Genomic DNA, 13618 nt, shown 5'->3' with positions numbered 1-13618 from the left:
GTTTGCTCATTTTCCTTCTAACAGACTGGCCCCTCAGCTTCAGGTCTGTTGGAGTTTGCTGGAGGTCCACTCCAGGGTCTGAATTTTTGACAAATCACCTGTTGCTTCTTCCCAGCATAACCCCTGAGCTGACTGGGACTGATGAAGCAGACCTGTTACCACTCACCACTGGCCAATTTTAAACTTAGCTTCAGACATTTTTGTTTCCTTTTTCCTCTCTACAATTCTCATGATGCCAAAATTACTACATATTGGTCTCAGTTGCTATCTCATAGAGTTTTGTTGTTGTTATTTCTACTCTAGAAATACCTACCTAGTTTGGGCTCAATGGTTTCCCATTGGTGGTACAACCCAGCACCATTGGGGCTCTAATCCCCTATAATTTCAGCCCAGCTCTTTTTATCTCATGTCTTTCAACAAAATCAGTCCCAGACTGGGTGTGGTGACTCATGGCTGTAATCCCAACACTTTGGGTAGGCTAAGGCAGGAGGATTGCTTGAGACCAGCCTGGGCAACACAGCAAATCCTCGTCTCTACAAATTTTTTTTTTTAAATTAACCAGGTGTGGTGGCCACACACCTGTGGTCCCAGCTACTCAGGAGACTGAGGTGGGAGGGTGTCTTGAGCCTTGAAATTTGAGACTGCAGTGAGCTGTGATCACACCACCTGCACTCCAGCCTGGGTGACAGAACAAGACCCTGTCTCAAAAAATAAAAATAAAAATAAAAATAAATCAGTTCTATTTACATATATGTGAAGAATTATTAGGCCTAAAACCTGGTCTCTATTGCAAAGAAGAGAGTTAAGTTTATTATACATGTATTTGTCTAAAGTGTCTGAATTACTTTTTTTCCTCTTTAAACTCTCTCAGGAAATCTTACTCTTTATTCCAAGAGGAAGTATCTCTTGTAATAAAAATATGATCAATCTTCAGTGAATTTTAAAAATAAGCATTTTATCTCTTTAATTGCCTGTAGTCACATCTTTCTGGTATATTTTTTTCAAACAACTCATCCTTATAATTTCACATCACTTCCATTACCACATCATTCACATAACTGACACATCTTTTCTAATTGTAAGCCCACACACACAACATGCAGATCTGAAGCAATTATCCTGATGACAGGGGCCCAGAAGCTCATTTTAGTGGAAAGACTGTAGGATGTGAGGTTAAAAGGTTTGTGTGTGAGCCCCATGTTTGTCACTTAACCCTCGTCCTGTTTAGAGAAAGAAAATGCACCTCGCTGCCAGTGCTCATTTAATTTTACATAAACAAGCTCTTTGAGGCTGAAGCAAATCTGACAGATTTCCCATGTGAAAATAAACTAGGGGCTGATTGCGGTGGCTCACGCCTGTAGTCCCAGCACTTTGGGAGGCCGAAGTGGGTGGATCGCTTGACCCTGGGAGTTTGAAACCAGCCTGGCCAACATTGTGAAATCCATCTCTACAGAAGATAAAAAAAAAATTAACCAGGCATGATGGTGCGCACCTGTAGTCCCAGCCACTCAGGAGGCTGAGGTGGGAGGATTGTTTGAACCCGGGAGGCAGAGGTTGCAGTGAGCTGAGATCACGCCACTGCACTCCAACCTGAATGACAGAGTGAGACCCTGTCTTAAATAAATAAATAAATAAATAAATAAATAAATAAATTGCACAAACTGTTCTTGGAGTTGTTTCTAAGTAGAACCAACATCAAAATCATCTATTTTGGAAAAATCAGATTCATCGAACAATGTTTTGGCCAACAACTGTTTGAGAATGATGTTAACATCACACATAGAAACGCTGCATTTTCTAGGATTTGACATTTTCAGCAATCGAGAAGTACTGTATTTTGTAAATGGGAATACCACTACTAAAACCATAATGCTATAAATAGAATGATGTATTCTGTTTCCAAAGTCTTTGCAAAAATAAAAGCAAGATATTTCATGGCAAACTTCTCCTGAGGTAAACAACTGCAGCTGTTAGTGCTGCCAGGCAAGTATTCTCAGGGCAAACAGGAAAAGGGTTAATGTGCATCTCTCTCTAGCAAGTCATATGACGTCTCTAGGCCTCCATTGTATCAGCCGTAAGGTAAAAGCCTTGGAATAGTTCTCAGGTTATCAACTGCTTTTTAACAAACGACCCCAGAACTCAGTGGCTTTTAAAACAGCTATTTTGTTCTCAATTCTGTGAGTTAGGAATTTGGGAAGGGCTCAGCCCAGCAGTTTGTTTCGGATCCCTGTGGCATCAGGTGAAATGCTGGGTTAGAGAATTCACTTTCAAGATAGCTTCTTCACTAATCATTGGTGCCTTTTGCTCCTTGTCCTCTCTCTCTCTGTCTACCCAGCATCTTATCCTCCAGGGCCTTTTCCTGTATCTTGGGTTTCTCACAGCATGGTTTTCTGAGAGTAGTCACTTTTTTTTTACATGACAGCTAACTTTCAAGTAGCAAGAAGCAAAAGGTGCCAGGCCAGTTGGGCTTCATCAGACTGGCACGTATCACCTCTACTGTGTGCATTTGTTGAAAGCGGTTACAGGATTCACCCAGTGTCGAGGCTGGAGAGATAGACTTCACCTCTTGATAGGGAAATTGCAAAGTCACATTGCAGATAGGCATGTAGGATGTGCCTGTAAATAGTAAACTGTCTCTCTTTATGCGTATGTATATGGTCACCAGTGAATTATAAATTTTGTTAATATGACGGATGTATAGCACACAATTTACAATAATAATGTTTTGTAAATTCCATATCTCAGTTGATTCTCACAGAATGCTTTCATTGATTTTTGCCATACTAGATCAGCGGCAGCCAACCTACTACTGCAAATAAGGACTTCATCTTATTCATGGTTAAGTCAACTTTGGTGGCATTATCTTGTTTCATTCCAGTAGACTCTTCATAAATAAAAATGAAAGAATTGTTAATCCCAATCACAAACTAGAATAATTTGTTTTTCAAGAGGCTCATAATAATGACATTTTATTGACTCTACAGTGTACAAAGAACTTTCAAATATGCTCTTGATTAATGCTCATGATTTTGTGAAGAATTTCCTCCTGGTTTTCCAGATAAGAAAACTGAGGTTTGGAGTGAAGTGACTCACTAAGGGTCACACTGCTAATGAGGGCGTAGCCAAGACTAGAATACCTGTCTTCTAACTCCAAGTGTACCGCTTTTCACTTCCTCTGCTGAAACCTTACATTTGGAGAAGACATTTGAAATGAACATCAAGACAGGATTCTCTGGCACTATTCAAATTAAAATACCGCCTTTCGGCTGGGCGCGGTGGCTCACGCCTGTAATTCCAGCACTTTGGAGGGCCGAGGTGGGTGGATCCAAGGTCAGGAGTTTGAGACCAGCCTGCCCAACATGGTGAAACCCCGTCTCTACTAAAAATACAAAAATTAGCTGGGTATGGTGGCGCATGCATGTAATCCTAGCTCCTCGGGAGGCTGAGGCAGGAGAATCACTTGAACCCGGGAAGCGGAGGTTGCAGTGAGCCAAGATCACGCCACTGCACTCCAGCCTGGGCGACAAGAGCGAAACTCCAACTCAAAAAAAAAAACAAAAACAAAACAAAACAAAAAAACCTTTCAAGGAAGAATGTTTGATAGATGTTAATTGGTGAGTGGTATAGAGCATCCTCACTCTTTCTCCTTCTGGTTCTACGCATCAGTTTTTGCAGTAAGCAAAAGCGTCCTCACTGTTGATCGGGGACAAACTGGACAGCTGTGTCACAGAGGACTCAGGCTCACACATATTTCTCTGCTTGCTTCTTCATTTCCAAAAGTCAATAGCAAGCATTATTGTCATAGTTCCTAGTCACAGGTTCCCCATACAAATTACAGGGGCTGAGGAATTTATTTGGGGAGAAGAGACAATCTGTGACACGGACTTAAATATGGCATTGAAAGGAGTGTTGAGGGAAAGGCTTGTGTATTGCAGAATGATGGTTAGTTATGAGAAAGAGCCAGAGAGAGGCCTCAGGGCTTTCTTCTGTCTGTTCCCTTTTCTAAAATTTATTATTTTCCAACCACAAAGAAGACTTTTTATCTCCCAGTGAAGTCGCTCCCTGTGACTTATCATTCTTTGTTTTGGCTGAAGAGTCCATTTTGCCTAGAGGTTACAGGGGTGTTTTTATTAGCACCTTTTTAAAAACATGAGTAAAACATTCTTTGTAGAAAAGTTAGGAAATGAAAATAAGCAAAAATTTGAAACCACAAACCATCTGTAATCCTGCCACTATTTGTTAACAGATAACTAATGTTAACATTTCAGTCTGAATGGCGTAAGCATCCCCTCAAATACCAAAAATTACGTGACAGGGATTATGTGTTCTTTAAATAGCAATGCATTCTATTTGATATTTTCTTTGGGTAGCTTTAAGGACTATGCTGAAATTATAAGTTCTATTTCTATAAACTTTCAATATTAAAGAACATATAAGCGACTGCCTTCTCAGTAGCTTTCTGGCAGCTAGTCAAAGCCATGTTGTGGGCAATATTCAGTGCAGAACTTTCCATAGGAAAATGGTATTGCTTCTCAGAAAATGTCATGACCTGCACTTTCCTTGTGGTCATCGTAGGCGGAGGATGTTCCGTGTGATTCATAGACCAGACTCAAAGGACGAGTTTAGCAAAGGCCCACTCCCACTCCCCCTTGCCAAGGGCACTTGAAGGAAGTCTATCATGGTTTTACTTTGGCTATAGTACTACATTACATTTATTACACCTTAAAAGAATGTCTAAGCTGGGTATGGTGGCTCATACCAGTAATCTCAGCGCTTTGAGAAACTGAGGCAAGAGGATCACTTGAGTCTAGAAGTTCAAGATCAGCCTGGGCAATATCTTGAGACTCCGTCTCTACAAAAAAAAATTTAAAAATTAGCTGAACATGGTGGCACACACCTGTAATCCCAGCTACTCGGAATGCTGAGGTGGGAGGATCACTGAGGCCCAGGAGTTTGAGGCTGCAATGAGCCATGATCTCACTACTCCACTCCAGCTTGGGTGACAGAGCGAGAGCCTATCTCCTAAAAAAAAAAAAACAAAAAGGTCTGCTTCATTGATGCTGTATATATGGAGGTAATATATGACCTAAATAACAATTCTGTTTATCTGTTGTTGTTTTTTTTTTCCTGTTTAGGCAGCAATAAGGAAAGAACTAAATGAATTTAAAAGCACAGAAATGGAAGTTCATGAAGAGAGTCGACAGTTTACAAGGTAGGTGACAAAATGCAGTTTAGAAATTGAGAATGCTTAAGATGTGATCCCATCTTAAGTTGGTTAAAAAAAAGAAATTGCCTACAATGGTAAATTTTATGATAGGTATATTTTATCACAATTAAAAAATGTTTTTAAACAGTTTAGCTTAAAACCATCTTATGAACATTTCCGCTTCTCTCACATTCATCCTTGCTTCCTTTTAAGAACCTAACAATCTGTGTGACAGTTTTAAAGGTATTACTAGATAAGACTGTAAATTTCTAGAATTTCATAATAAACTCAGCTTTCTCCTTCAAGAACACTAAAACTAATCATGCTGAATAAGAATTTCTAAAATTAAATCTTTTCTTTCAAGGAAGTCTGAATCATTCCATAGGGCTACATTTTGGTTCCTTTCTTCGTTTTTTTCTGGGCCTGAAGACATCATTTATTCTGCTCTTGAACAGACTTAGTTGAAGTTGTATGCCCAGAATAGATGCTGGCGAGAGTCAGTGTGGGCACATATATAACACTTTGGTTTCACAATAGACATAGCATAGGATTGAAGCTGACTTTTCAGAAGATACAACTTTAGAATGGGAATCCTGATTTTATTGGTGCCATAGGATATTGCTATCGTCTTACCATTTTTCCGCTAGTCCCCTTCGGTTTCTTTCACAGGTTACCAAACCCAGAAAGGACCTGAGTGATCATATAGTCTGACCCCCTCACTTCACAGGTGTTCTGTTTATTTCTGTCTTAAGGATGAATGTACTTTGCTTTGTATAACAGGTGTTTCTAAAAATTTGCAAGCAAATCAAATCTTTAAAAATCAAATCAATAAAAAATACCAGGATAGATGACCAATGACATGAAAAAGATCATGATAGGTCTTTGTGGAAAACAAATATTGATCCCCTAAGCTACAGCCATACATCCCGGTGCCACTGTTCCTGCAGTCCTGGTTATGATGGCACTGTGTACTGGGAGCATGTCACAATATAAAGGAAGCTGCTGTATAACCTCCAACTTTAACAGCAAACTTCCCTGAAATTGATGGGGGAGCAGTGAGGTTTGTTATTGTAGACTTACTCCACAGCTTTTCTTCCTATGTTACTGTCTTGTGTGCCAGGGCAACTCCCCTTTCTTTCAGGGTTACAGTCGGCCTTCCGTATCTATGGGTTCCCCATCTGCAGAATCAACTGACCACAGTCCAAATTTTTTTTTTTTTTTTTTTTTTAGACAGAGTCTCGCTCTGTCACCCAGGCTGGAGGCACAATCTCAGCTTACTGCAACATCCACCTCCCGGGTTCAAGCGATTCTCCTGCCTCAGCTTCCCAAGTAGCTGGGATTACAGGCATGTGCCACCATACCTGGCTAATTTTTGTATTAATAACAGAGACAGGGTTTCACCATGTTGGTCCAGCTGGTCTCAAACTCCTAACCTCAAGTGATCTGCCCGCCTCAGTCTCCCAAAATGCTGGGATTACAGGCATGAGCCACCACACCCAGCCCAAAATATTTTTTAAAACAAATACAAAATGACACCACAACAATAAAAATAACACAGATCATAAAATGATACTGTATAATAGCTATTTATACAGCACTTACATTATATTAGGTAGTATAAGTAATCTAAAGATGATTTAAAGTATATAAAAGGATGGGTGTAGGTTGTATGTAAATTCTACACCATTTTATATCAGGGACTTGAGGAATTCATCGATTTTCATATCTGAAGGGGTCTTGGAATGAATCCCCTGCAGACACCAAGAGCTGAATGTACTTCTTTATTTGTTTATGTCCTCCTATGTCATTTGTTTGTATATACATGTAGAGTATTCCAACATCCTGAATGGATTTTTATCTATTTGAGGGCTTTATTCTATCATAATGTACTCTGAGACCAACAACGTGTCCCTATGAAGCCAGACTTTTTTTCCCCCTCTTTTCTCCCTTCCACTTCTGAGGTAGGGAAAAATGTATGCTAAAATGTGACACCTGTAGCTGCTCTTCTGAAGTAAAGTTGATTATTGAAAAGTGGCTCAATATTTGGGGTGACCTCATGCTGACTGGGGCCTCCAGGCAACTGGGAAGATGGAGTGCTTGGTGCAGTTGAGTCCTGACCCCTGAGCTGCAGGGTCTGCACTCAACCCACACATTATCATTCGGGATAGTTTTGCTTCTGTGTAGTTTTCCTAGAAGTTGGAGTATCTGATAGCCTTATCTTCATTTGATAGCATGATATAAAGAATAAATTACAGTCAAAAAGAATTGAATTGTAAAAGTACATTTTTATGGAAGTTCTCATTTTATGAAAAATAAATATGTATACTAAAAGAGGTTCTTTCTATTCTGTTGTACTCTATATGAAGAAGTACAATAAAATTGGGGTACAGGGAGAAGTAAGGGTCATTTTGTTTTAGTGGGGGTATTTTTTTTTTTTTTGGTAGAGATGAGGTCTTGCTATGTTGCCCAGGGTGGTCTTGAACTCCTGAGCTCAAGCGATCCTCCCACCTCAGTCTCCCAAAGTGTTGTGATTACAGGCATGAGCCACTGCACCTGGCCTCTTTTTTATATTTGTATTTGTATGTACAAAAATAATATATTCTAATTAAGCATTCAAGCAATACAAAATTCTATTAAGTATAAATGAAAACCCTTCACTCCTTTCCCAACCTCATTTCTATTCTCACAGGTATCTACTAGTAAAAGCTTGATGTAGATCCTTTTAGATGTTTTTCCATGCATTTATAAACGTGTGTGTATATATATATAAAATATGTGTACGTACATGTATGCATTTATATGCACCCTCTCTCACACATAAACACAGCATCTAAGAAATCTTTTCTATAATAATATATATCTCATTGAGCTAGATGCAGTGGCTCAGGCCTGTAATCCTAGCACTTGGGGAGGCCGAGGTGGGCAGATCATTTGAGCTCAGGAGTTTGAGACCAGCCTGGACAACATAGCAAACACTGTCTTTACTAAAAATGCAAAAATTAGCTGAGTGTAGTGGCTCACACCTGTAATCCCAGCTACTTGGGAAGCTGAGGTAGGAGGATCCCTTGAGCCCAGGAGGCAGAGGTTGCAGTGAGCCCAGATCATACCACTGCACTCCTGCACTCCAGCCTGGGCAACAGAGAGAGATCCTGTCTCAAAAAAAAAAAAAAATATATATATATATATACACACACATATATATGTATGTGTGTGTGTGTGTATATATATATATTTCATTTGAATGACTGACATTTCATAGGTAATATGCCAAAAAGTTATTGAACAATTACACTATTGATGAATGTTTATGGAGTTTTCCATTTTTCATTATTAAAACAATGTTGCCTTGACTTTCTTTAGGCATATATCTTTGTGCACACATGTCAGTATTTCTGTGTTAGTCCCATAAGTGGATTTGCTAGGTTCCTCGGCATACACATTTTGCATTTTGGAATAAACTATTCCACTATCCTCCAAAAAGAGCACTTAGTTTACAGATCTACAGTTTAAGAGCATGCCTAGTCTACTGACTCACCCTCATCAGCATTTGGGAGGAGAGGGATGTGGTTGAGAGGTTTATATTCTAAAAGGATGAACAATAATACCGCATTCCATTGATTTCTATTAGATTGGGCATCTTAACATATCTTTATTGATCACTTATTTTTTATTATTTGACTTGACTATCCAAAACTTCTGACCAGCTGAGGCAGGAGGATTGCTTTAACCCAGGAGTTCTCTACCAGCCTGATCAACATAGTGAGACCCCATCTCTAGAAAAAATTTTTAAAATTAGCTGAGCATGGCAGTGCTTGCATGTAGTCTCAGCTACTTGGGTGGCTGAGGTGAGAGAATCACCTGAGCCCAGCAAATTGAGGCTGCAGTGAGGCATGGCTACACCACTGCACTCCAGCCTGGGTGACAAAGTGAGACCCTGTCTCAAAAAAAAAAAAAAAAAAAAAAAATTATGGGATCAATTTTTTGGGTAGTTATTTGTCTTTTATATGGACTAGTAGCATCTCCTTAGATATCATGGATATCAGCCCTTTATTGCATATGTTGCAATATTTTTCTCCAATTTGTTATTAACTTTTAAACTTTTTAATGGTATTTTGTTTAAATTTTTGTATATTCAAATCTGTCTGTATTGTTATGTTTTACTTCATTGTTTTGTGTCTTATGGACGGAGGAGGCCAAGAGTATAAAACTGTTATTTTTACCTGTTATATATGCTTTGGAGGGGTTCATTTTTTTGTGTGTATGATTCAGAAAAGTAAACTAACTTTACTTCTTTCTAAATCAGTAGTTGATTCTCTCACTGCCACTTATTTCCCTGTGGATGAGAAATTCTCTTTTAATATACACATCAGTCAATTTCTGGATTGCTTATTATGTTCTAATGAGCTGTTTATCTATCCCTGTCTATATCCTACCGCTTAATTAGGACAGATTTGTAATATACTTTTATTTTTGATGGGGCATTTTTTTCACCCTCAAAATTGTATTGGCTATTTTTTTTTATTTACTCATCTTGAGAAATTTAGTATATGCTTCTTGTATTTCATAAAAGTCTATTGATATCTTCATTGCTTATGTAAACATAAACAGATGCAAATATATAAGCTTTTGGGGCAAGTAACAACTGATATCAAGGGCAAACTTTAAAAGTTCTCCAAAACATAAATTGATTAACACTCTTTAATACCTTTCCAGACAAGAAAAATTTAAATTTTCCTATCACTAAAATGAATACGCCTTGCTTAAGAATTCTTAAACCTTGGCAGTAAAGCAAATGTTACTGCTATTTTTCCATTAACTTATGAGATCATTAGAGATATATTCCAGAAGAGATATATTTTGGCTCCAATACATAAAAATAATGCTTATGATTTTCAAGCTGTTTTCAGTAATTCTTTTAAGAGGAAGAAGTTCTGGTAATCACTACTCTTTCTAATAAAAATAATACAAAAACACAATCCAGTTTTACATTTAGCAAATTGCTCATAAAAAAGATGGTGGTACTCAGCACCAGCCTCTCTTGGGGAAAATAAACACCAAATGAATCATTACCTTGCCCTTTAAATGCCCTAGATACACAGTAGCTCTCCTTTCCTCTTATTAGCATGAGACAGTGTCTTCTTATACCAAGTAAGGCTTCCCTTCAAAACCTCAATCTGTGAACTCCTTGCAGATTTGGGTTGGTTAATAAATGGGCTGACTCCTCTTCTCGGGCACCTCTTTATCTAGAGGCCATTTCTGACACAGTGATGTACTGGTGTACAATGGAAGGACCCACTTCCGTATATGGCTTCTTTTATTTCTGTATCTCCGGAGAGAGACACAAACTGGTGGCCAAGGGCAGGCATGGGAGGGAGACTTCTCACGACTCACCCTTTTGAACGTTTTGAATTTTTGAAACATTATGAATGTTATTACCTGGTCAAAAACAAACATTTAAAAGAAAAAATAAAGGATCCATTCTCTAAGTCCTTGTTTCTGTAAATGAGGATTCCATCATGGTGGCTTTTCTTGATTAATGTGTTGGCACTAACATTAATTGTGACACTTCCACGTCTTGTGCACTGAGGAGGTACCTCTGATACTTCCACCATGGAATACATTCCATGACATGTTTGGTTTTTAGTGATGAAGAACTGTCATCTAATTCTCCCAGTTTCTACCAGTATTTTCCAGGTGGTGCCCTGGAATTGGAATGGATTCTAGGGCTGTACAACAAGGGTGGGGACAAATGGTCCCCAGAAGAAATCGCCCTGTGGCCCAATAGGTACCAAGCCCTAACCTCAGTTGCTTAGACCTTGCTGCTTGTCTGGCCACATTCTGCATTTTCTACCCCTCAGCAATGCCCACTCAGCCCACTGTTCACAACCCAAAAGTCCATTTGAGGGTGATAGATCATTAGATAGGATCATTGCGTTCTCTAAGGAGACCAACATGGCAAACAAAAGCCACTTCCTTTTCCATAGTAAATGGAATTTCCACAATATAAAATAACTCTCTGAATTCTAAAGACAAATTACATGAAAGGTGAAATTTTACTTAAGTTCTAAATTGTAAAGTAGTTATAGTTGAGCGGTAAGATTTTGAGTAATTTTAATTTTCCTCTGGATAGTCTCTGTTTTCCCAATAGAGAAAGTGTTAACATGTATCAGATTTGTTATCAAGAGAGAATATTACTTTTTGAAAATAAACTTCTCATCTTGTAAATGATGACATTTTTGGAGTATACAAAGTAGTTTCATGTTTGTATCAGCTTGTAAATTATTTACTTCTTGTATTATGGAGTCTTACTGAAGACTCATAGAATCATTGAATTGAGGCTCTCAGAGTTAAAATGAGCTTCAAGAGATCATTGGCATAATGTCAAATGGGAAAGTCAGGATATTGACTAACTGTAGCAGCAGTATATTTTATTTAAAATTCAGATGTCTGGAAATAAAGATTAGGAAATAACTTCAAAAATTCTTAGTGTTTCATTACAGAGTGGGGTTATAGTAATCTCTTTTTCTTTTCTCTACTTTTCAAATTTTCTTAATGGTAAGAAGTTTTTCTTCATGTTGAGAGGTTTCTTAATGTTGAGAAGTTTTCTTATGTTGAGACTGAGATATTAACATACAGTGACCCTTGAACAATGTGGGTGTTAGGGGCTCTGATCCCCGCTCACAGTCAAAAATCCACATATAACTTTTGACTCTCCCAAAACTTAACTACTAAAACCTACTGGTGACTGGAATCCTTACTGATAACATAGTCCATCAACACATATTTTGTATGTTACATGTGTTATGTACTATGTTCTTACAGTAAAGTAGGCTACAGGAAAGAAAATGTTACTTTAAAAATCTGAGGAGGCCAGGCACAGTGGCTCACGCCTGTAATCCCAGTACTTTGGGAGGCCATGGCCAGGGGATCACATGAGGTCAGGAGTTCGAGACCAGCTTGGCCAACATGGCGAATCCCCGTCTCTACTAAAAATACAAAAATTAGCTGGGTGTGGTGGTACACATCTGTAATCCCAGCTACTTGGGAGCCTGAGGCATGAGAATTGCTTGAACCTGGAAGGTGGAGGTTGAAGTGAGCTGAGATCACCTGGGTGACAGAGTGAGAATCTGTCTCAAAAAATAAAAATAATAATAATAAATCATAAGGAAGAGACAACATTACTATTGATTAAGTGGAATTGTATCATCGTAAAGGTCTTCGTCCTTATCATCTTCATGTTGAATAGGCTGAGGAGAAGGAGGGGGTTGGTCTTGTTGTTTCAGGGGTAGCAGAGGTGGAAGAATATCCATGTATAAGTGGACTCATGCAGTTCAAATCCATGTTATTCAAGGGTCAACTCTATCTATGTATGGACACATACACATACACATATTTTTTTTTTTTTTTTTTTTTTTTGAGACGGAGTCTCGCTCTGTTGCCCAGGCTGAAGCGCAGTGACACTATCTTGGCTCATTGCAAGCTCTGCCTCCCAGGTTCATGCCATTCTCTTGCCTCAGCCTCACAAGTAGCTGGGACTACAGGTGCCCACCACCACGCCCGGCTAATTTTTTGTATTTTTAGTAGAGATGGGGTTTCACCGTATTAGCCAGGATGGTCTCAATCTCCTGACCTTGTGATCTACCTGCCTCGGCCTCTCAAAGTGCTGGGATTACAGGCGTGAGCCACTGCACCCAGCCCATATACGTATTTTTTAAAGCAATGATCTCATTCTATACTTTCTTGAGGTATTACTATCCTACGTGGATTTACAGTTAAAGTAAACCACCCTTTCAGCTTCTAGGTATGCTTATCAAAATATGACATCACAGGGACTATACATGAAACTGCAATAAAAATTAATAAGGGGTCCTCCACCGAGGAATGGAAAGGCTGCTTTTGTAGTGGCACTCCCTTTCATGGATACTCCATTTACTTGCTACCTGGACAGAAATTAAAAGGGTTTTAAAATGCTGCTTTACTACTACCAGAGTTGAAAGCAAGGCTCAGTATTGGGAATGATAAGAGCCCAGCCAGTGTGAAATGTAGCCTCTCAGGTAGAACAAGGAGCTGTGATTTAAGAGAGCCTCTTCCTTTGTTTAACATAAGTGTATGTATGGGAGGATCCCCTGAGCCCCAGAGTTCCAGGCAGCAGTGAGCTATGATCTGGCCACTGCACTCCAGCCGGATGACAAAGCCAGACCCTGTCTCTTTAAAAAAATAAAGAAAGAGGCCGGGCGCGGTGGCTCAAGCCTGTAATCCCAGCACTTTGGGAGGCCGAGACGGGCGGATCATGAGGTCAGGAGTTCGAGACCATCCTGGCTAACACGGTGAAACCCCGTCTCTACTAAAAAATACAAAAAACTAGCCGGGCGAGGTGGCGGGCGCCTGTAGTCCCGGCTACTCGGGAGGCTG

At 39.3% G+C, this 13618-nt stretch overlaps 2 protein-coding genes across 8 annotated transcripts in view; both read left to right on the top strand.

Annotated features, from left to right (window-relative positions):
- LTV1 (LTV1 ribosome biogenesis factor) overlaps positions 1-13618 on the top strand; it is a 387175-nt gene that overhangs the window by 324397 nt on the left and 49160 nt on the right. The window lies entirely within an intron of this gene.
- The window catches only part of PHACTR2 (phosphatase and actin regulator 2), a 229881-nt gene that overhangs the window by 200731 nt on the left and 15532 nt on the right, over positions 1-13618 (top strand). For 4 of the 7 annotated variants that reach the window (XM_050787367.1, XM_050787371.1, XM_050787368.1 and 1 more), the window contains one exon: positions 5136-5212. In XM_050787367.1, coding sequence (XP_050643324.1) covers positions 5136-5212 — 77 coding nt within the window. Of the gene's footprint in view, positions 1-5135; positions 5217-13618 lie in introns of those variants that run through there. The other 3 variants (XM_050787372.1, XM_050787369.1, XM_050787366.1) reach the window with 1 other exon arrangement.

Source organism: Macaca thibetana, chromosome 4 (assembly GCF_024542745.1).
Source record: "Macaca thibetana thibetana isolate TM-01 chromosome 4, ASM2454274v1, whole genome shotgun sequence".
NCBI lineage: Eukaryota > Metazoa > Chordata > Mammalia > Primates > Cercopithecidae > Macaca > Macaca thibetana.
The sequence above is the reverse complement of the archived record's forward strand: the minus strand, read 5'-3'. Positions and strand labels throughout refer to the sequence as shown.